The following is a 25,464-nucleotide window of genomic DNA, read 5'->3' on the forward strand; positions in this document are numbered from 1 at the left end:
AAACTCAGGAATCTTAGCAATCAGGAATCACTGACTACAAACGTAAACAGCTCTGTGACTCAGAGACTCTCAGAAACATGATGAAACTCGGTTGGAAATCGAGTCTGATGTCCCCGGTAAAGAAGGCAATCTCTTTAAAACTTCTCCAAGAGATGAACACTCAGTCTCCTCCTTATGAATTATACTCACAAGTCTATCTACTTTCTTTCAGGTAGACTTAAATTAGAATTTTTTTTCTTATGCTTTGGTGAAACAAGTCTCTTTTTTCCTGATAAAATAATGTCATGTATTCACATTTGCAATTCACATTGCACTCTAGACACAATGATAGGAAAAATAAATCTTCAGGGACCAGAAGCAAACCAAACACAAAATGGCAAGCAGATGAAGACAGGAGTTTAGCTTCTGTCTGATAATAGGGGGTAAATGTTAACCCCTCCTGGCAGGAGGCCACATATGAATGAGACCCCTCATGGGCCTCTTGGCCAGTAGGAGAGAGGCTAGAAAAGGGTGAAGAACACCTGCACCAGGTCATAGCCCAAAGACAGTGGAGACTCGTTGAGGCTGGAGGGACAAAGTCTCTAGCAGTGGGCCCACCTTCCTACTGGCTCACTGACATACCTCCAACACCCAACGTCTCCCTGGGATGGGTGCCTGAGTCACCTACAAAAAAACCCTCAAGTCCCAGAGTCCTGGCAACCATGCAAATGACTAGGAAGTGATAAGGATCACTAGGAAGTGAAAGGATGCAGACAAAGAAAAGAGAAAGACAAAACACAACAAACTAACCTCCTCTGAAGAGGAGCCTGCAAAGAAAAATTCTAAATCATAGGAAGAACACTAATACCAAGATGGATGGGAAGGATAGGGGATTAGTCCACAGTGCATGAAATAAAAATACTTTTCAAAGGACTGAAACGAGTGCCCTGTAACTTTCATGAATTGATCTTCTACTAATTCTTTAATTTGTACAATAGCCCTCATTCAAACCTTCTGATGCTGTTCCTGTTTTTTCAAAGAAAGTGGACAAGAATCCATATGATACTTTACTATGCAGGAGCCCTCAGGACACTTGGACTTCTCATCCACTCTCTGTCCCTCACACTTGGCCTAAGCAGAAGAGGAAAATGCATAACAACCTATTTGAATCAAAGGATCTTCTCCTTTCTTAGCAACTGATTTAAGAACAGCATAAATAGGGATCCCTGGGTAGTTCAGCGGTATAGCCCCTGCCTTCATCCCAGGGCGTGATCCTGGAGTCTCGGGATCAAGTCCCACATCAGGCTCCCTGTATGGAGCCTGTTTCTCCCTCTGCCTGTGTCTGTGCCTCTCTCTTTCTCTTTCTCTCTCTCTCTCTCTCTGTCTTTCATGAATAAATAAAATATTTTAAAAAGAAAAGAACTGCATAAATATGTCCTACTTTCTTTTTTAGTGGACAAATATTCCATTTTTCTCCTGGATACAATCAGCTGGTTTAGTATTCCATCAACACATAACTCTGATGTCATGAGAGGTCACCTGCCTTTCATAGCCAAGATTTGTCATGAAATTCTCTCAAGTGCCATCAATGTTAGGCTAATCATAGTTCTTTAGCAGAGGTGAATCTGTATCTTTGCTTTGCACAGTCCTTAATAGTTTTTCTCATCCAAGAGCCATATTAGCCAACACCAACTTCCTCAGTAGGCAACAGAATGTAGGGCTGAAGGGAGAAACAGATCCCAGTGAGCCTGGCTCCATCACAAGCTAGTTGGGCGAGTTTAGGTAAACCATTTAATTTTTCCAATTTCCCTCATCTGTCTCTCAAGCCTCTTAGGATTATGTTATCAATTAAATAACGTGTAGACATTACTTAGCATGCACTGGCAAATAGGAAATGCTTAATTAACATTAGCTGCTGTGATTAAGCTTAATTTTTCTTCCTCTTCACTTCCCCTATAAAGGTCCAGTTTCCTAGAAGCCAAATGCCCTCTTCCTGCCTCGCCACTTAAAGTTGGAGCCTCAAGGTGGCATATCAATCCCACTTTTGACTGCCACCCATCACAAAGTCTTTCAGAGACTATCAAAAACCTAACTGTACTGAAGCAGAAAACTGCTGCAAAGAGAAAGAGAGAGAGAATGTAAGCAAATATACTAAATAGCAAGAGGCATAAAAGGTTTTGAATAATCATCTGTATCTGTCCTTATAAAAGCAAAACTCTATAAAAGATCTTCAGGCCAAAAGCTGTTATTGGGGCCTCTCCCTTATCAGGAACCTGTTCCTTCTGGAAATCCAGGCTTCAGGTTTGTGGCACACTAGGCTTTCACATTTCCCCAAATCGTCTGCACCAGCCCATCCAGCACTCCTTCAGTTAAATTTAATTAATCGTAAAACACAGTACTTGGCATATTTTCTATCACAACTGAAGAAAACTATCCAGATTGGGTGAAACCATTTCCCAGTTTGCAAGCTCCTTCCTGCCTCTGGATTCTGAAACCCAGGGGTCCTAGGTTTTGTCCCTGAGCAGCCCCGCGGTGCCACCTGCAGCTGGTCAGTGCTGCCACCGCCTCCCCAACTCCTGCTTTGGCTACCACTAAATGCTCACCCGGTGCATTCTGAGCAGTATTTTCATTCTGCAATGTACAAACATTAGAGGCGGCCAAGGGGTGGGAAGATCGGTGAATTGACGCTTTCTCTGAACAGACCAGGTACATGTCACATTTCCTCACATGCTGGCAAAAAAGATGAAGGATGTGCATATTGAGAAATCAAAAGAAAAGGCCAGCATTTCTGAACTGAAAGGTCAAGATAGCATTTACTGCCTGGGTGTCCCTTTCTAACATGTACACGATGGTTCTTCCCTTTGATATTTTTAATTTACGTTCGTATCTAGTAGTTTACAAGTCACCATGCGTTCCAAGAAACGTTTACAGTCAGCCCTAAAGAAATCAAGATAGAAGATGAGAGAGATGGAGGTGGAGAGACAGAGATAAACTGAGGCTTTGGGAGGAAAGGGGCTTGGAATGATGTGCCTGCCACCCTGCGGTGGCTGTAGTAAGTCAGGGCATGGAGGCACCTACTGTTTGGGGTGGATCCTCATCTAGGGAAGCCAAGTGATCAGGAAATAAGCATGAAGTGGATGGCTAAATAGTTTAACTCTAGGCCTTTGGAAAGACGTGAACATGGTTAAAGGCGGATCCCACCCAGTTATCAAGGCCAGGAGCCAAATAGGTAGGGATCACCTTATACCTTAAGGAACCAGCAGGGGGGGTGGGGGGTGAGTGGGTATGTGTGCCTCTAGGGTCTTGGGTTCATATGCCCTTCAATATTTAAGCAGCTATGGGGACAGTTATGGGGAGCTAGATGGGTAGAGATGTGGCCAAGGAAGGGAAAGAATATAAATTCACCACATGACAAAACAAAAAAAACAAAAAAAAAAAACAACCTAGTTTATAAACCTGAAGGTCTGAGCTTATTCTTGAGCTAGGGGAGTTTTCTTTCAGCCTAGAGATCAAAGATGAGACAAGCCCATCCAATACCCGCAACTATGTGACAGCCTTGGGATTACACTAACTGGTTACAAAGAGACCACATCTGCACTGTCCACTGTAGCATCCGTGGGTCACGTGTGGCAGCTGAGCACTGGAATGTGCCCCCATACAAACTGGAGGTGCTGTTATAAGTAAAAATATACACTGGATTTTTGAAGACAGTAGAAATTGAACATAAGCTATCTCGTCAGTGGTTTTTCTATGATTGCATGTTGAAATGATAACATTTTAGATATATTAGGTTAAATGAAATATATTATAAAATTAATTTCATCTGCCTCTGACTTTAAGTGACTTAGAAAACTTAAAAATGTGGTTTGTATTGTGGGTCTCCTGAACAGCAAAGGTTTGTACTGTTACAATGCTAACACTATGAAGACCCTTAGCGATACAGATGTACCCCTGTGCAAATATAGAAGGTCTCAAAGAAGGGTGAGGAACCTGCTGAAAATCAGAGAAATATAGGCACCCAACCAACTCTTCTGGCTCCAAGTGCAGTGCTGGAGGATGGGTTATTTAGAGGTGCAAGGAGGCAGAGCGACGCGGAACTTTGGCAGTGAAGCCAATGAACTTGTTTCCAAATTAACGTGAGACATCTATATGTGAAATAATACTCCGTGCACAAACTAGTGCAGTTAAGGGTTAATATATCCTCCTCCTAATCAGTCAAAAAAAAAATCCCATTCCTGATTCTGCCTGGAACCTTGTCACTATACAGACAGAATTCTGACAGCTTCTACGGTGATAGACATGCTCGCTGAGTAAAGGCTGAATGCCTCATGTCAAATGTCTACTTGGCACTCTCAGGAATTCGTCTTCACTTGCCTCAAGCCAGCAAGCTTTCTTCATAAATCCATCAGGAGGTCTCGCCTTTACAGAAACTCTGCCCCTACTCAAAATTAAAAGTTTCATATCCTAAACTAATGAGATTAAAAATATCGATCACTTACCCAGAAAAACATTTCATAAACTCCAGGCATCTTTCGCAAAATATCCATTTTAACCATGTAAAGCAAAATAAAATAAAACCTGGTTTTATATAAGGTACAAGATAAGCAAAGTCTTGATTCTGAGTGATTAAATCACAGAGGGTTACTATTGAGAAAATAATTAGTACAAAATATGCACCAACTCTAGGGTAAATCTACAACTTTCCTTTTTAGGCATGCCTGTTGTGAGGGACCTGAATATAAATGTCTAGTATATTCGCAAGTTGTGTGGAAGGATGTGAAAATCGAAGCCAGGAACATAGACACAGTCCCTAAGAGGAAAAACTACCTAGAACATAAAAGAAGAGTAATATCTAGCCTGGTAGAGTACCTATTAATTATGGTATATTTAAAGAAAGGATGCTAGAAAAGACAGGCTAAGTAGGAGAACTAGGTAGTCTTCATGTCAAAAAGGTGTTATTAATGGCACCAGGGCGTATTCACAGATATTCAACACTATAATTGGATCTGGTCTTTAGGATTCATTAGCAATCTATCATGTCTCACTCGTTCGTCATTCTGGGTTTTGTACCAAACACGCCATTGAAATGGTTTTCTTAAAAACCACTAGTTACCTACTAGTCTTCAAAATCAATGATAATTCTCCGGACTCTCCCTCAAGATATAACCACTGCCTCTTTCTTGAAACTCCTTTGTATTTTGTTTTTGTTTTTTTCTTGACAGACTAGACTACAAGTGGTCCTTTCTACTTCTGTCTTTTCATTTGCCTTTTGAACTTTGGCCCTGACTCCCTAATCACAGGCCTGTCACAAGTGTCTGGACTCGGCTCTCTTCTCTTTGTCCTTAAGGCTTTAAAACTCCAGGTTTTCTGAACAAGGGATAGTGGAAAGGGAGGTGGTGTGGGGGTTGGGGTGATTGGGTGATGGGCACTGAGGGGGGCACTTGATGGGATGAGCACTGGGTGATATGCTATATGTTGGCAAATTGAACTTCAATAAAATAAATAAAAATTTTTAAAAAAACCTCCAGGTTTTCAAATATGTCTCTACTTGCAGAGAATGCCTCAAAACCACAAAACCTAGAATGTGCTTCCTATATGTGCCCACTGAGTATAGGAAAGGGAGAAGAAAGGAGAAGTGAGAGCCAGCTGCCAGAGGGCTCCGTGATGATGGGAGAAATTTGGAAGGCGTGGCACTCCATCACTGCTGAAGTCCAAGACGTAGATAGAGATGGAATAGGAGGTGGATGTGCATTTGAAGTCATAGCCACTTGGGTTAAGAAAGGATAAAAACTATGAATTCAGGACAGCAGGCAAATCTCCAACTTCTCTGCTGCTATCACTGAGATGGAGAAAAGATGGGAGCAAATGCTAAAGTCATATAGGAAGACAAGGGGATTCTAACTTAAGGAAAAGAACCGTAGTAAATGGTCACAATAAGCTTACATTTTAAGATAACTTTCTGGGGAGAGCTGAGCTAAGAGGAACATTCTGTGTGTGTATGCTAAACATAACAAATATACTAATATATATTTAATATATTTATATATGTACACAAATACACACACTATAGATAGATGATAGATTATAGATAGATAGATATAGATAGATAGATAGATAGATAGATATTAAATACACATATATCCCTAGAGGATTTGCTTGGATATAATTCTACTAAAAAAGTTGGGAAAATTCCAAACCAGCCTATCCCTTAGGATATTTTCCTAGAACACTGCAACTGATTGAACTTTAATTGGTATTGTGGTAGAAAAAATTCCATGGTCAAATAGTTTTGGAAAACACTGGATTAAATAAAGTGAAACAGGTTTGGCTTCTCAGTTGTATGATTTTATCATGAATTTTATAAGCTAATAATGTGTATTGTGAATTTTGACAAATGGTAAACACTATTTTCCCAACTGAAAAATATTTTCATCTTCATGGAGTAACGTAAGGGACCAGGAAACACTGTTCTATTTTTTTTCCAGTTGCATTTATTGGCATTTAATGTGTATCCAATGCTGCATTAAGTGCTATGAGAGATAGTTAAAAGATTTTGATGCTACCTTTGAGAATAAAGCATTCTAATTAGGGAGATTAGAGAAAAGCCAAAGATAGTTCATAATAAAACTCCAGATCCTATGGGAGCAACCTCCAAATACAGAAGAAAAAGACACCTGACAACAGAGTCTAAATGTCATGGATCTCAATTCTTTGCCTTTGCTAAATATACCAACATAAGTAGAGAGTAAATGGAGAAACAGATGAGACAAATAGAGGAAAATATACCCATGATATTAAACTTCAGCCCAATTCCATCTTTTCTTAAAAAATGAATACAAAGGAGACCAATCAATGATCTTTAAGGCAAACCAATGTCAGCATTCTAAGTTTTGTCTTCACTAATAAAAGAACAAATACAATAATTTTTTCCATATACTTTTATTTCATAATTGTGAACAATTATTTTTTAAAGATTAATTAATTAATTAATTTGAGAGACAGAGACAGAGTTAGCGAAAGATAGCACGAGCAGAGAGGAGGAGAAACAGGCTCCCCACTGAGCAGGGAGCCCAACTCCGGGCTCAATCCCAGGACCCTGGGATCATGACTAAACTGAAGGCAGATGCTTAACTGACTGAGCCACCCAGGTGCCCCAATTGCAACCCATTATTAAGAACCAAAGGAAATGAAGTATTTGGTGTTGTTGTTGTTTTTTTTTTTAAGAATTTAGTCATCTGTAACTTTCATCCTAATAATCTGACCACATCTTTACCTTATAGGACAGGAAGGGATACAGTAGAGCTGAGGGAGTAAGATATAATTTAGGAAGACCAAGTATGAATCCATTAGGTCAATAACCACATCCCTTCTTCAAGCTAGGATTCACATGACAGAGACCTATGTTTTAGGGGATTGGAAAGAGGTGGGAATGAATAAAGAAAACAAAAGAAAGATGGAAGAAATAGGGAAGAGAGCTTAATTCTAATTCAAGGACCTACCGTTCCATCCCCTCCACAGGCCAGAATTCGCAGATTTGGTACTTTCCTATATAACTCAAGCCTGTAGAGGAAAAAGAACATGAAGTAAACAAAAGAGTACATCATCAGCCATCGCAGAGAGAAAACACAGGGCAAAAAAGGAGAAGGGGATGTCCACCGGGGAAATTGTATAATCATGAGGATAATGATGTTATCATAACTAGTTACTAAGTCATCACAAGGGGATGGGCCCCAACAACTGCATCAGAGGTTGGCAGCAAAAATAATTTTTAAATGGCTGACATTGGAATGGGATTTCAGAGCTTTATTTCCCACAATTCCTATTAATACATCAACTCACATTATTTTCTTAATTAGTTTTGACTTCCTTTTCTTTTTCCCATCATACCCCTTCTACCTTTCTCAAAGAAAATCATCATTAATCGATGGTCAGTAGTCGTTATATGTCTCCTCTTTATATTTTGTCAGCTTTTCCTGGATTATTTTTTCAAATATGTTCTTTACACTCTTAATTCCACCAAGTCATTTCAGAAAAACAGGGTGATAGGAGGATACCCACTAGCATTACTACCACACCTACAATTCTAGCTCTCTCTCCATTCATTCACTAACACTCAAAAACAAATTTAAACTCCCCAGCTCAAAAAGGGGAAGATTTACTGGTTTTTCTGTATTTAACATTAGTCTACTTTAAAATGGATCATTTTTCATGTTGGCTCTTGAGAAAATAAAATTATACCACCCCTGCTAAAACATTTACTTAAGTGAAGCTGTTAGAACCTCTGTTGTAGAAAACATCACCTTTTAAATGAACTGTTTTTTCCTAGAAATATCTCCTATCTGGCCACATTCTTTATGATGATCTATGAAGCCTCTGCCTAAGTCTAACCAAAGTCATAAGATTTCAAGAAAAGCATCTAAAAGGGCCAAAGCTGGGGTAGCAGATTTGCCTTAGTCCATTCAAATACAGAAAAAAAAAATCTAGAAGTTTTATAGCGAACTCTAGTGGCAAAAAAGTTTATAGATTAAAAGAATGACAGCAGAAAGTAATTTTTATATTTAATGTTCTCCTGAATATTTAAAATATATGATTTATCCATTTCATACAGGAATATTATTTCTCTAGAAATTATCTGAACTGGTTACTTTGCCTGCAATATCATTACTTATTTAAAAATAATTAGTACCACTTAAGTTCTAATATTTATCAGATGACATCCAAACTATCGTAATACATGGGTTTTAAAAAGGGAATCAGACAGTAGCAGAAACAGCTCTGCTCTTTGTTACCATGTACAGCACCACCACCACCAAAGGAAAGATAAGGGATACATGTCACCGACATCTAAACTTGATTTTCAACATTTCTAACAAAGACCATGAAATGTCTGAGAAGCTCAGAAAAGGGATTGAGCAGAAAATAAAATGTCTTCCCATTGTGATGTGGAATCGTAGGCAGATTCAATTAATCTGTCTCAAACGGACACAGACACACACACACACACACAAACATATTCATAAGCAATTATGGCCACTCTCCAAAGATATACTTAGAGTCTAATGTACACCTCCAAAGTTACACTTGTATAGATAGGAAAATGACAAACCTTTTCTCAAGGCAGACTTGTAAATAATCTACAGACCATGTCCATGAGCCGCAAACACACTAGAAGTACACCTGGAGTTGATAACTGAGTAGCTGGGTTTGAAGGAAATTAGCCCAGTGAAGAGTAGGAGGAGAAACATCAGATGAAGCTTTAAGGGAGATGATTGCAGGGGAGAAAGTCAACGAGGGATGGTCAGAAAATATTTCACGAGGGAATCTAATAGTGAAGCTTGGCTTTGCTGCAGAAGTCCTTCTCTTTGCCTAAACCAATATGGACCATGGGGGGTTTATTTCCAGACTTACGCATCTTTTGGCCCTTCCTGAGAAAGATCAAAGACCTGCCGAGGATTCAGGTACCACATGAACATCTGCAGGACTTTGGTTCCCTGTAAGAAAAAAATAATAATAAAAAGACAGTAGGAAGAGATTTCCAAATATTTGCTGCTCATTTAAAAAATAAAAATAAATCATCTTCTCTAAAATACCACCTAATTATAAATAGCATAGAGAAGTAGTCAAAGTCATGGCTTTGGCCAACTATATACATGTTGAATATCCAGATGAGGCTTCGGTCCAACCTGTGTAATTCTGGCCAGGTTCTTCAATATCAGTAAAACTCAACCTCCTTCTCTTTAATGTGGAGACAAGAATGCCTAGCTCACAGACTTGTTGCAAGGATTAAACACAATAATGTTTGGGAGCACATCACAGTGCTTGGCACTCAATTAAGTGCTTACTGAACAGTATCTACCGATTTTTACCATCACCCAACGTGAAAATCCATGTAGGGAAGTTATTAGCCAATCCATGTGATTTAACATCCATTTTTACCTCATTATTAAGATTACTTTTATCTTTGCATAATATGAACATAGTGTGAGCTAAGTATGATTTTATTGAAATAATTTAACTGAAGCAAAAGTCTCACAGGCTCCTCATTATTTAGTGTGTGTACACACACACACACACACACACACACACACAGACACACACAACTTTCCTAGTAATAGTTTACTTGGACATGTTTCAATGTCCATGTCTCTAAGTCAAACAGTTCTCACATGAACATTTTTAGAATTTTTTAAGTAATTTCTAATTGGCATTTGCAGGACCGGCCATCATGGAAAAAAAACGCAAGGCAGTCCTGGAGATCATTTCTTCACAGTGAATTGAGCAAAGAAAAAATGAAAGAGGGATCATTTCATTAAGCAGCATCAAAACAGCTTTAAAACTGTGTAGGGTACCCCTTTTTGGTCATTATCAACCACAGCAAACAGCATTTGATTAGTTGGGCAGTTCTTGTTCCTTATAATTAGAGTTCCTTTGTTAGCTATTATGATTGTTCTTCATGAAAATATTCCCAAGTTTGTTCACCTACTATGCCTTATCTGAGAGTCATTCTAGGATAGCAGAAACAGCATGGTATTTGAGTCAGTAATAACTTGGGTGTTCTCATTAGGTGATTGTGAGTATTTATAATCCTGCAGAAATCCAGCATATTAAATAGGAGGGCAACATCCACTTTCCAGAAGATAATGAGAATTAAATGAATCAGTAATAGTTATGGATCTAACACAGTATGTGGCGCAAAATAGGCCTTTGTAAAGGTTAGTCTCTTTCTTTGTTGCTCCTTGTTAATCTATTCAGTAAATTGCACTTGAGGGCGTGAGGGCTAAAGTGTAGCTTGTAATTATCACATTGTTATGCCAGTTGTTACAGGGGCCAATGCAGGTCTTTTGTTCCACATTTCATCCAAACCTATAATTTAAAAGTTCTGCTTTATCATGTGCTTGCTATAAATTTAGGAATAACATTCTATCCTTACTTATTACAACTAATCCTTCAATTTCACCAAATGACATATTTTGCTTCCTATAAAATGCAGACATAGATTTGGATACATAATACTAGTAACAACTGGATCCTTCTCTCTCTTCCCATACTGGGCCTTGCAACCAAGTCAGTTGGGGATTTTCTCAAGTAATCTTTTATGTTTAATCGGTAACACCAGAGTCATTTTAATGACCAATTTATAAAAAATTTCCCACTGACTTGCTAGAAAATTAATTTCCAGTTCTAAATTCCTAGAGCAATATGAATGGTTAATGTTAATTATTCCTTTCCACTTCTGGCCATGGCACAGCGCTCGTCTCAATTTCAGCTTCTATTATGCATACAATGCCAGGTAATGAACACCTTACAAAAATAAAATAAAAAGCATTTAGAGGTAGTTTTTCTTTCTTTTTTTTTAAGATTTTTTATTCACGAAAAACACAGAGAGAGAGGCAGAGACACAGGCAGAGGGAGAAGCAGGCTCCCTGTGGGGAGCCCAATGCTGGACTCCATCCCAGGATTATAACCTGAGCTGAAGGCAGAGGCTTAACCACTGAGCCACCGAGGGGTCCTTAGAGGTGTTTTTTGTTAAACTGAAATTTCTCCAAAAGGTTTGAGTGACCACAAAATTTTGTTTTTGCTCATTTTAAGTTTGTGATTCCTGGGACATTCTAATTATCTACATTTATCCCTTCGAGGAAGGGGAGTTAAGGCAGGCACATTTCCAGGAGGCTCTGCTGACACCACAACCCATTAGAAGGATGCCCTCGGAGCTGTGCAGGTGTAATGTGCATGGCCAGACATGTCAACCGTGTCAGAGTTTTTATTCAGAGATGATAGAATTATTTCTTTTAAAAGTAGTATTTCTAAAGTATGTGTGTTATCAAAGTGTAGGGGCCTGAAAAACACCGCACTGTTTTAAATCCAGCATGGTGGGTGGAGAAAGAAAAAGGCCTGACACATTGAAGTCAATTCTATTACCTCTGCTGTGACCTCTAGGATGAACTACTTTAGGGCTTAGGTAATTTATTCAATAGAACTGAATGGCTTGAGAAATTTCACCAGGAAAAGAGTAATTTCTTTCTCACCGACTGGATTAAACCTACTTGGACATTAACACAACTGCCATTCACTAATGCATCCCAAACATGCTCATAGTTGTGCACAAGCTACAGGCCAAATGCAAAAGCTATAATTTTTTTTTGTAGGTTATTGTGCCAGTTTGTTTCTTCCTGCTCTTTCTCCCTCCCTGCCTCCTTTCATACACTTGCCTTTCCTCCTTGCTTTCACTCCCTCTGTGGTCAGTAAAGAGCCACTATGTTAATCCACAGGACTATGAAGACAAAAGACATAAAATTGCCTTAGGGTTCATCAAGACTTAGGGGGAAAGAAAGACACAATGGCTGAGAGCATAGAACAGAGAATCTTCATTTGCTTTCATTTTAAGGTCATATGGCAGGTGAGCAGGAAAGGAAGAGCAAGGCCATGAGCTATAACTTTTAGCCTTGGGCCTCTGTAAACCTCAAATATAGGTTACTCAGGGCTTTTGGTTTGCTTATTTTCCTTTAGTCTTAAAAAAAAAAAAAGCTGCAACTTCTCTGCAAGAGTGTTATACTTTTCTCTAAGTTAAAAAGAAAAAATAGCTTGCTGGTCAATTCTAGCACACTCTTGGGAGGGTTCTCATACACATTGACTAAAGAACCTGTTAAGATATTGTGAGATTGGGTATTCCTGTGGAGTGATGAATAGGTTCTTTCTGGCTCCAGGTTTTGGGAAATAGGCCGGGACAGGAGAAAACAACTTCCCAGAAAACCGGTAGATTGTTCTAGAGAGAAATAAAGGAGATTCATCTACTCACCTACCAGGTTCCAGACATTGTTTTGGGCGGGAAGAGAGAGAGATGGACAAAACAGGAAGATCCTGCTCTCTAGAGGAAGTTTTATGCATTATTCATGAAAGAAAATATGATAATGACTTGGAGGTATGGAGAGTCAAGTCAATTAAGAATGAATCAGCTCAAATGGCTCATCTATCTTCACTGAAGGCTTATAACTCTTGTATAGCCTGAAACATTTTGGTAGGTTATGAAGCAAGCCTTGGTTTATGTAACAGAGGTATTATCTAGGTCATGGCAAAAGCTGATGTGAAAGTCCTGAAGAAAAGAAAAGCTAGTGAAAGGAAGGGATGAAGAAATAATTACTTTAAACTGGCTTCAAACAACCCCAAAGGAATACCTAATTAACTTAAAAAACACATACCAGGCTCCTACTCTGTGTACATGTGTACACTCAGGAAACTCAGAAAGAGCCAAATGAAAAATAAATTAGCCTGCTAAAGATGGTCAATGTGATAGTGGAAATACATACTGAGAATACTGAGAAGTAGGAGTGGCCAGAGGAGACACTCTAAGCCCAAATTTTGGGATTAGATGAAGGCACCCTATATATGACATCTGAACTGTTTCTTGAAAGATGAGTGAAGTCAGCCATTTCTTTACACGTGGAGAAGAGAAAGGTGAAGGCACAACACATGCAAAACAGCAAGACATGGGAGGAGGACATTCTGACATTCTGTTCTGAACTATGAGGCAGAAGCAGGGGAGACGAAGCTACCCGAGTTGCAGAGGTACTAAAGGGTTTGGCTTCCATTTTATAGGGAATAAGAGTAATTGAGATGTCTTAATCAGGGGAGCCAGACTGACATTTTGATGTATTAGTCTGGCTATCAACTAAGAAGCTGGACAGTTGGGCAGGTCCTTGACCCGTCAAAGGAGATGGGACGTTGGGGAAGTGGAGCCCTCATGAGTAGATTAGTGCCCTTATAAAAGGGAACCCAAAGAGCTCCCTCATCATTTCTTCCATGTGAAGACACACCAAGAGGACACAGTGAGAGGTCAGCCCTGTGAGAACCAGGAAGTGGAACCTGACCGGCTACCATATCTGCGTTGCCCTGATTGTGGCCTCCCCAGCCCCCAGAACTATAAGAAATAAATTCTTCTTACTAAACCACCTAGTCTGTGGTGTTCAGTTAGAGCAGTCTCAGTGGAGTAAAACAGGTACCCCCACACTTCCACCAGTATTATAACTGGGAAAAGGGACTTTCCACAGACTTATCATTTGGTTGTTTTGATTCCATCTCTTGAGGCTGGTTTGACAAGATCTTGAGCTTAGATTTTTTGACACATGTGATCATCTACTGATATCCTTCTGCCCTCCTCCTAGCCCATTCTAAGCATCAGGGGCCTAAAATTTTATCCAAACGTCATGATTCTCGATTTATCACCAGGTTGAACATCACAGAAAATCATTGTGGCTGTTCAGTCAAGTATTTAGGAAGTTTGGGGACTCAGACATTTGAGATTATTGACTTTTGTCTCCTTCTTCCACCTTGGTTGACTTGTCCGTGACTTAGGAGGAGCAGCCCTGGTGTGATGGTGCATAGATGTGTGATGGTGGTGGACTCAGCATGAGCCTACCCACAAATTGGACACTGCCTTCCTCTTATCATCTACTGATAAGATCCCTGGAAATCTAATCTAACACATGCCACCCCTCAACAATGGGATTTCACGATGAATAGTGTGAGGATCCAGAGCCTGGGACCCCCCCCAACTGTCAGGACCTCAAGGTAGAATCACTCTAGTGGTCAGAGCACCTGCTTAACCCCAAACATATAATCTAAGACACTAAAAATGTAGTCCTGAGAGGGAGCCTCCAGGAGAGATCATGTGAAAGCAGGAAAAACATCAAGAGATATCAGAAGTGTCTATAAGACTCAGAGAGAAAGATGCTAAGGAGTCAGGGATGTCCAATACAAATACTAAGTTCTGAAGTTAGAGTGGAGATAAAATATAAAGGAGGGTGCCTATCTCTCCAGTCCTCAGGTTTTCAAACACAGAAGAGGGGACTGTGCTGGTGCAAACTTTATCTCCCAGATCTTACGTCTTCTCCACAGGAGGACACACTTGAAGTTGACCTTGTGGTCCATGATTCCAGTTCCCAGATCCCAACAACAACAGCACTGCCAACCTCTAAAACTTTCAAGATACCCACTATCACCTCCACCTTAAGGGATAGAAAAAAACAGAGACAATTATTGTGAAACAACTGCTTAAAACAAATTATTGTTTAAAAAAAATACATAGCATCAGTCCCAAATGTGTTCATCTCAATATATATCTGCAAAGTGTTGGAAAATTTCTGCACACACTAGAGTGCTTAAAAAAAAAAGGTATTTTTCTTGCCAGAAGATGGCGATATAGTCTAGTTATTTACTTAAGAGACGCCCAGGCAAGTTTAAATAAAGGTTTGAAGCCTAGGCTTCAAAGAGGGAGTGCTCTGTATCTACAGAGATAAGCAAAATAAATCAGTCATTAAAAGGCAAAAACCAGAACTGAACAACAACAGTGGTGATGTATTTCTAGGAAGCCCTAGCTACTCAGTCAGAGTGTGGTCTCGGAGTTGCAACAACAGTCAGCTGGGAGCTTGTTAAAAAAGCAGATTCTCATTCATTTGGGGAATATAAATAATAGTGAAAGGGAATATAAAGGAAGGGAGAAGAAATGTTGGGAAATATCAGGAAGGGAGACAGAACATAAAGACTCCTAACTCGGGGAAACGAACTAGGGTGGTGGAAGGGGGGAGGAGGGCGGGGGGTGGGGGTGAATGGGTGACGGGCACTGAGGTGGACACTTGACGGGATGAGCACTGGGTGTTTTTCTGTATGTTGGTAAATTGAACACCAATAAAAATTAATTAAAAAAAAAAGAAAAAAGCAGATTCTCGGGCTCGTGGCTCAGCAGTTTAGTGCTGCCTTCAGCCCAGGGCCTGATACTGGAGACCCGGGATCGGGATAGGAGTCCCACATTGGACTCCCTGCATGGAGCCTGCTTCTCTCTCTGCCTGTGTCTCTGCATCTCTCTCTCTCTCTCTCTGTGTATGTGTGTGTGTATGTGTGTCTCATGAATAAATAAAATATTTTAAAAAAAAGAGAAGAGAAGAGAAGAGAAGAGAAGAGAAGAGAAGAGAAGAGAAGAGAAGGAAAGGAAAGGAAAGGAAAGGAAAGGAAAGGAAAGGAAAGGAAAGGAAAGGAAAGGAAAGGAAAGGAAAGGAAAAAAAAGAAAAAAGAAAGAAAAGAAAAGAAAAGAAAAGAAAAGAAAAGAAAAGAAAAGAAAAGAAAAGAAAAAAAAGAAAGAAAAAAAAGAAAAGAAAAAGAAAAGAAAAAAGAAAAGAAAAGAAAAGAAAAGAAAAGAAAAGAAAAGAAAAGAAAAGAAAAGAAAAGAAAAGAAAAGAAAAGAAGATTCTCAAAGCCACCTTCCTGGGGGGTTCACTTGCCCAGTTTTTACTGCCATCCTTAGTTCTCCTTTGAACTTTTAGTCTCAAAAAAGGTTGAAGTTCGGGCAGGGTGCAAGATTATGAAGAAAACAAGATTCAAAGGAGCCAATTCACCTTCTGACTCCCCCATCACACAGAATCCAACCTTCTTTGCAATGTTAAAGACATAGGACAACCACAGCACAGGAAAAGGTGGAAATTAGATTATCTATGACCACAACCCTTCCCTGGGAATCAAGCTGTGCCTTCCCAAGATTGAAGATGGAGATCAGATGGAATGATTGCAAGCATACATAGGTATTCGGATGTCTTTAAAGCCCTCTGGGGCAGCCCAGGTGGTTCAGTGGTTTAGCGAGGCCTTCACCCCAGGGTGTGATCCTGGAGACCTGGGATCAAGTCCCACGTCAGGCTTCCTGCATGGAGCCTGCTTCTCTCTCTGCCTGTGTCTCTGCCTCTCTCTCTCTCCCCGTGTCTCTCATGGATAAATAAATAAAATATTAAAAAAAAATAAAGCACTCTCAACATTTCACACTGTGCTTAGAAGCAATGCCCTTCATTTATTAGGCTTAGTATTCTCTTTTATAAAGAAAGTATATAGAAATGTAGAGTTATAAAATATCCATCTTGATTTGGTTAGTCATACTTCTGAGAATCCTAGTCTAGAAGTAATCTTGCAAACCAAAATGCATAAAATGAGAGCCAATCATTTAAGTCCTCTGTCTCTAATAACTGGGCATTTCTTATTTGAATATCTCATGGTCACTTACAGTTCCTTGAACACACCTCAATTTCTTTTCCAAAATAATTTTTTCCTTTCCTGAATTCTCAGCAGTAACAAAGCCACCGTCCAGATAATCTGCTGTAAAATCCCAATTGCCTATTATACAATTCTTTGTTCATTTCCATATCCCACATACTAGAAACCACGGGTTGAAAGGTGCAACCCCAGGCATAATGGAGTCTGTATCTTAGCAGGACACACACAGAGTACTTATGTTGCAATTCACAAAATACGGATTTGTACCAAGGGCTATGGGACTACGGCCCTGGACAGGGTGATTAATTTTGAGAAATGGTTCCAATCCTTAAAGGATGAACAGGAGAAGAAAAGTGGTGCTGTTCCAACCTTCTTTCTCTGCATAACTCTAAGTAGTGTCCATCTTCAATTTACCCACTGCCATGACACCACTTTTGTACCTCCCCCAAGGCACTACTTGCCTCTGAAATTTCAGAGCACGCACAGTCTGATCCACTCAATTTAAAACTCACATATAGTTAATGTTGCTTGAATTATTTTTCACATTTGCCCCTTGGGTATCATTATCAAAATGTCCTTAGAAAATTTACTTAAACTTTCTTGTTTTCTATTTAGTGAAATAGGAAATAACATCAGATCATCTCTGCAGACCCTGGCATTACTAATTTACACAGAGATTCCAACAAAAATAGGCTCTATCTTTACTAGACTATCTGCTCCTAAAACCTACAAGTTTCTAAATGCCCTAGGAAAAAGGCTTATGATTTGATGAGTGCATCCTCTAGAATGACTTTCATAATAAAATATATTGGGAATTAGCATATGATATTCAAGTGGTCAAAATCATGGACTCCATTGCATTATCTTTGCTCTGTTCCGTGGTCCCCAAACATACTCCTGACCCTCTTAGGGCCATATGGAGGCTAGACCTAGAAAGTGAGTATGGTTCAGGGCACACTGAACCTCACTCCTGAAAAGCTCCTCCAGTAAAAACCTTAGGATCATCATCATTACAATATGAAAATCATCACTCACTGGCTTTTTAAAAAAGCAGGATGCTGAAAATAGATTATCTGCTAACAACACATTTCTTTTCCCTGTTTTCTACCATGTTAAAGATTTTTAACACAGCAAGTTATCAAGAATTTTAAAGGAAATAAAGAAATGGAGAAATAATATTTTCTTTAAATCATAAGCTCTTGGGGGCATCCCGGGTGGCTCAGCAGTTTAGCGCTGCCTTCAGCTCAGGGTGTGATCCTGGAGACCTGGGATCGAGTCCCACGTCGGGCTCCTGGAGACCTGGGATCGAGTCCCATGTCTGCTTCTCCCTCTGCCTGTGTCTCTGCCTCTCTCTCTGTATCTCTCATGAATAAATAAAATCTTTAAAAATAAAATAAAATAAAAATAATAAATCACAGGCTCTCTTAGGAGAAGCTTTATTATAATTAGTCCATTCTGGAAAATGCCCAGTATCCTTAGTAGTAAGAATATCATTCCTAGTTATATGGCTCCCCTCCCTATATGGGGTTAAGTATGCAGTTTCAGATCGTTAGTTGTTAAGTGTGAACTTCAAGGAATCTCACCTCTAAATGTAAAATGTGCACTTAGAGGACATATAAAATATCTTATCATTCATTCTCACATGAAGATAGAGAAAATCAAAGCCAAATAAGAGTACTGGTAATGAGCCTCAGAGTAGAAAGAGAAGCATATGAGGAGACAAAGAGCTAGATTCTAGAACAAAGTCTGTCCTTAGAGAGTTGTGTCACTTTGGGTAGGTCATTATACTTAATTAATGAATTATACTTCTTAGGCATTTCTTCCTCCTCAAATGAGGTAGTGATTAATTATGCTACACGATTTGGGCAAGGACCAAATGAAACCTTTAGAAGGTGATATTTTTGATAGCTTTGGTGGTGTTTGTTGTTAATGATCATTGGCAATGATGAGCCATTGTTCTCGCTTTCCTCTCGATAGGGACAGAAGTCTAACTTAAAAGGGGAAGCAACAAAGTCCATAAAGAGCTTCCTAACAGTAAGAGTTGAGAAACCCTGAAACATATTAATTAAGAGATTTTGGAATGACCTTTTTTAAAATTTTGTAAGGAAAATGTCAACAGGTTTTTAGAGGGCCTCTGGTATAATCTTACTTGGAAGCTGAGAGATAAACATAAGACCTCTAGATTTTGCATAACCCTGCAATGTATAAGGCTATGCCCTATAACAATAACCCTGTCCCTGGGAAATTGGTTTTCTTCCAACACTTGGAGTCCTAGGTAGTTGGTGCTGGGAACTGTTTTCAAGAAAGCATTGAGATTCCAAGTTAAAATCATGAAAAATGACTCACCTGGTTGCCTCCACTCTTGGGGTTCACAAACACAAGCAAGGGTTTCATGAGAGGAGAAGAGATAGGTTTTATCACAAAAGGACGACCTTTGTTTTCCTGCTAAAGGAAGAAAGCAACACTATTGAGACATCCATCCATGACTTGGACAGGTAGCCCAAAAGCAATGGAAGCAACTACCAGCACCCCCACACCACCAATAACCCTTGATGTCTCCAAGTAAAAAAGTTACATCTTACGTCACATGGCTTACTCTTAACAAGATAGTCCATATAAAGCTTAGAAGAAAGGATCTCAAGCTATAATTTGCCCTAGAGAATGAGCCATGCTTTTGGTGTTATTCTGTATGCTCTTGAGCATTCTAGAAATGTTAGTTCTTCATCGTTTTGGGGACAGTACTTCCACGGACAAGTACAAATGCTCTGATTCTGAAGTAGCAGAAGGTTACACATACACACATTTTTTTTTTTGGAAATAGAAAAGAATTCCAGTGTGGTTCATAAAAGTATAGTGAAGGAGGGAAGTGGAGTAGAAAATTTATCAGAAAAAGAAGCTTGGGCCAGATCACAATGGACAGAGGTGGTTATAGTAAGGAGAATATAGTTTACTGGGACATTGTCCTGAAACACTTACTTCAGTTCCTCTTTTACTGGCTTTTCTTTTAAAGCTTGTTCTCTTCTTCTTCCGATTTGAAGCCTTCAATGAGTTCTGTAGGGAAAGAAAGAAACTCCTGAGCTCTAAGCAGACGGCCCACGAACCTCCCATGCAGAACCATGTAGGAGATGAAGGCAGCACATGCTGTTCCACTGCATGCTTCTCATGCTTTGACACTTCCAAGCCACTGTTCATGGGTAAGCCACAGACAGAAACCAGTCGAGTGCTTCAGAGTGAGCGACTGACTCCCCACCACACGGAGAGGCAGGGAGTTAGAACCCTGGAGGCTCTCATGGACTCACATAACAACACATGTTATACCTGCCAACCCTCCCAGTAAAAATGGAAGAATCCCAAATTCTCTGAGGGGCTCCAGTCTCCCGCCCAACCAGGTCCGTCTCCCGCCCAACCAAGTTCAAGTTCATCTCCTGGTATGGAGATCACCTATGTGGAAATGTAAAAAAGGAGGCCATTTTTCATGTTTTTCTTTTTTCTTTTTTTTCTCTGTTTACCTTTTTTTGGTAATGACCTTTCTAGTAATAGTCATAAAGTGGCTCAACCCTAGTGGAACATTATGATCCAACTATCCTATCAGCCCTGATGGCGAAGTTTTAAAATGCAGAGATAAGGCTCACCTGAAGTTACTTTTAATATTAGTAGAGTGGCAATCATTGCTCTCTTTCTCTAAAGACCTATTGATTTAAAAAGTCTTCCCTCCCCTGGTAGCCTTGATTTATTCTTCTCATAGAAGTGCCTCCAACTTGTGGAATACAGTGACCCCAAGTTTAGTTTCCCCATTTTTCTCTTTCTAGGAATGTTATGGGCCCCAACCTTGTGATTACTTCAACTAACCATTTACTCTTAATATATGATACAGATGCTTTGAGAAGAACCTCTCTTAGGGGACAGTCACAACTCACTGGTTTAATTAGTGGAGAGTCAATAATTAATTAGATTGCCATCTTCACAAAGGCAAGATGTTACTATCATACCATAGATGGTTAGCAAACTGTTGAATGCCTGAAACACAGAATTCTTAACTTAAAAGTTTATATAAGCATATATACACATGCATTGCCCAAGCAGATAAAGATTTTCAAACAGCTTCAAGAAACTTAGATATCTATTCTTAGGTTCCTGGGTATTTTTTTCTTACCGCATTCAAAATAAACCTTAGTCTAGAGTACAGATATTAACACATTCAAATTAGCAAAATTGAAACTACATTTTTTTTTTTACTTTCATTTGGACCATAAAAAAATATGTTGCTCTGTAGCTGGTACTCATCAAGGATGAAGGAAGTTTTCTTCCTCCATCAGATTAAAAGAGTTTTCAGGTTCTGAGTCTCACCAGAAAAGAGAGATCCAGAAGTTCATGGGTGCTCTAGGCCCCAGGTTATTTCTTACCACTCACTGTAGACTACACTTGTCCTACATAAAGAACTCCAAGTTTCTGAATTCCTCTTTAAATTGATCTACTACCATGTTCCACTTTGAGGAAACGTTTGCATTACTAAAGTATTTCCTACGTGTTAACTACTTTGTTTAAAAGGGAAGAACTACCTGGAAACTGTAAACAATGAATCAGTCCCAAGAAGAATGCTAGAAACTATTAGGAGGGCAATTAATGATATCGAATGGTTCTCAACCAATCACTGCACATTGGCCTCACCCAGAGTTCTTTTAAAAATGCTGATGTGGACCCCCCCAAATATTCTTTGTTTGGAGTAAGGCCGAGGCAAAGATACTTTTGAAAAGTTCCCCAGGCAACTGTAGTGTGTAGCCAGAGTTGGGAACCTCTAAAGTAAAAGGGAAAAGTGAGGGGACATACCTACTGGATTAAAGCATAATTTCAATGGGATAAAGAGTGTGAGCTGCGGAATCTGACACAACGGGTGGTAATTCTGGGTCTTCCAGTTACGAGATCTATGACCTTGGCCACGTCAGTCAAGCTTTTGAAATAATGATTCCTTAATTTTAAAACGAAGGTGATAATACCTACCTCCCAGGACAGTTGTGAAGTTAAAACGGGAAAAGGTATGTGAAGCAGTTAGCTTGGTATCGTCCCATGATAAGCACTTCCATAAATGTTAGTTGCCTCGTTCACAGCTGTATATCCCCAGCATTGAGCACAAATGCCTGGCACATAGTATGCACTCAAATCATTGTTGAAATGAATCAATATTATAATTCACAACACTTACTGATCTTTCCTGATTTTGGAAAGGATCTTTCAGAAATGAATTCTTGTCTCCTAACTTCTTTGTTGTTTTAGTTCATTTATTGCCAAGAGCAATGCAGGGAGCCACGTGCTTTCAGGAACACGCTATAGGACTTGGTTCTTGGCAGGACTCAATAAATAAGCGCTATGAGAAAAGTCTAATGGATCAGACTAAGATCACTCCCTAAACTTGCCTGATCACAGAAATCACAGTTCTTCAAGGGATTCTGCAGATCAAGCATGTTTGGGAAACAGTTAGAAAACACATCAAAAGAAGGCTTCATGTCTGAAAACAGAGCAGGCAAAGAACTCCACTCTAATAGGGAACATACATACAACAATGGCCTTTCTCACACAGATATAGCAAATATGAATGCTTCTGAGCCTCATGGAGCCAAATGCACTTGAGGTCTTCATCTCACAGAACAAGAAGGGAGCCCAGATGAAGCACAGCGATTGACTTACAGTACCTGGATGCTTCTATGTGAACTCTGAGGAAGCTTACAGCCCTATGGATAGTCAAATAGCAAAAGATAAGCAGTATGGGATTTCACAGCACACCTCAAAATCCCCAAGGCTTCCTTCTGTTCAAGTGTAAATATGTATCTTGGTCTCAACACAGAACTTCTTTTAGAAGGTATCATCATCCAGTGAGGAACAGATGGATGTGAAAGCAGATTTGGGTTGTGTTTCAGCCATGACAAGACAAGTTAGCTAGTCTTGCTAATCTGAGATATTGCTCACCCTGCCTGGGTCAGTTGTGAGAATTAAAATAGCATGCTTTTCAAGAACATAAAAATTATTCCAAGAAGTTATTTTGTAGAATTGTTGGTTGCATTATCCAAGAAACCATCGATACTTGTCCTGTGTTCTAAAACAAAGCACCTCTGTTATCAAGGGCAGCTAATTCAGTGATACAAAGGATTTACTTGGCAAGTTGAACACCATCCAGTGAAATGTTATACCCTCATATGGATTTTTGCATTTTTCTGACTCTAACAGCATTTGCCCCCGTACATTCTGTGTCTACTCTTTTGTTCAAGTTCTAAGAATAGATAAAGGCCTTTTGTTTTACTTTATTTAATTTTTTTCTATGCCAGGTATTGGGGCAGTATTACTTTACTACAGAAATAATCCTATCAACAAAAGCCTCTCTCATAGTCAGGACCCCTTCCTGGGCTGTTAAAAAAAAAAAAAAAAAAGAAAAAAGCCTACAGGTAAATCACTCAACTGTAAATAAAACTTAATTACCTCTTAATACCCTTCAGGGGTTTTCCCAGATTATGGGATCACAAAGGACAGGTTATAACAACAGCTCTAAAGAGAAGATATCTCATACTTCATCATGCCGAATGAAGCCTTCCCCCATCTATATGGGACAAAACTCTGATGGATAGTAGGAGAGGCATGGACTTCATCTATTAGACGGTATTCTCCTGCTGCCCGACTCCAGCTGCACCACCAGGACAAAAGTTGTTCCGTAGGCAAGCAGAGAAATAAAGAAAACTAATTCCAAAAGATAAGGACAGAGTCTTTGCTATTTCTCAGGGATATTTGGTTAAATTACAGCAAGTATTGCCTAACCTTTATAATTGAACAAAGGAAATGGCTTGAGCAATTCTGAAAGAGATGGCTGATCATAGCTATTACATGTTCTGGGTCTCCAGCATTTTCACATTATCTGATCATAACGAATAAGAGATTGACATGGAGAAACCCATATGGGCTAAGGAGTTGACTGCAGAATTTTTTATAAGGAGACCATTAGAAACCATATATATATATATATATATATATATATATACACACACACATACATGAGCAGGAAGTTTTCCATGCAAAATGGACTTTTTCTTCCTCAAATGCTTGTTTCCTGCTGGTTGATCTTGTTTCCTGCTGGTTGATTTTTTCCATTTGTTTTTATTGGGATTCCAAAAGTCATGCATCATGTGACCTTTTTAACAAGATATTACTATATTGTGATTGCTAACTGCTTAGTTTTTATCGTGATAACTATTTTTTTCAAGGTTGGTATGAATATCAATTCCAAATTTTGAAGTTAGAAGATGAAAAAGTTAACACCAACTTTAACATGTAATTTTGCAACTTCAACTTTTGTAATAAATCCAACTAGTGATTTGACTAAAAAAAAAGAAAAAGACTATAAATCTCCACCAATAGGGAGTTGGCTAAATAAACTGTAATATATTTATAGTATGGAATATATGTAGCAGTTTTAAAAGGAGTTAAATTTACATGTATTAATACAAATTTTTCTCCAAGATTTTTTTAAACTAGGAAAGCCAAGTTTTAAAGTATTATGTGCAGAATGACGTCATTTATTAAAAACACACACCTCTAGTCTCCTATAATTTAACTCCACAAAAATTCACATATCATGGGTCTTTCTCCAACAGCTCCAAGTGCTCATATTTTAACATCTTTAACTTGTTTATCCAAAGTATTATCCTCTAACATTTTCAGTCCAGAGGAGAAACTGTGACATCTGTAACATTAAATATAACTTTGCCTTTAAATATATGAACAGATTTGTGCTTGATTCTTAAAATTTGGGTTGCTTTTAATTCTTGACTGTCTTCTAAATTCCATCATCTTTTGTTTTCTAGCTCTCTCCAAATGATTTGGTGATGAAACCCAGCAGACCATCCAAACCAGCCCCATTCTCCATACCATCCAAGCTTCACACAGCTGGTCACAGAGTGATGATCTACTCAGAACCAGCCATCCTTTAATAGATATGTAAAATATATAGTTTGACTCCACTTCATTACAACCTGCTTTTCCTGGCTGTTATACACACAAATGGCTTTCTTCCTCTCTTGGGTCATTTTCTTAGACATAAGCATCAAAAGCAAAGCTGACTTTATCTAGTGATCCACCTTAACTGCTATTCTCAGTATCTTCTCTAAACTCATGTTGTCCTTCTTCATCCCTCTTCCCAGTGTGGCCCCTCACATCCTTCAAGACTGAGTACCAACAGGACTTTCTGTTTGGCTTCCAACCATCTCTGTGACCAAAATCAATCCTTTCTACTTCATGCTTCTACCTCATTCCTACATCTCAGCCATCTTTATCACCCCCCGTGGGGGGGGGGGGTGGCTTCCCATAGACCATGGCTGGTTCAACCAACCTGTGGAGCATCCTCTCTCTCACCACCCTGTGTGTATCTGTCCTACAAGATGCACACTGATGACAGAAGCAAACCTTCCAGATACCTGA

General features: G+C 39.3%; 1 protein-coding gene across 1 annotated transcript in view; it reads right to left on the minus strand.

Moving 5' to 3' along the window:
- The window catches only part of DGKI (diacylglycerol kinase iota), a 427,088-nt gene that overhangs the window by 189,467 nt on the left and 212,157 nt on the right, over positions 1-25,464 (minus strand). Inside the window, 4 exon segments of the mRNA XM_041753541.1 lie at positions 7,479-7,539; positions 9,388-9,470; positions 19,354-19,452; positions 19,984-20,058. Of these exon segments, the coding sequence (XP_041609475.1) occupies positions 7,479-7,539; positions 9,388-9,470; positions 19,354-19,452; positions 19,984-20,058 (318 nt within the window).

The sequence above is a fragment of the Vulpes lagopus genome, chromosome 4 (genome assembly GCF_018345385.1).
Source record: "Vulpes lagopus strain Blue_001 chromosome 4, ASM1834538v1, whole genome shotgun sequence".
Lineage (NCBI taxonomy): Eukaryota > Metazoa > Chordata > Mammalia > Carnivora > Canidae > Vulpes > Vulpes lagopus.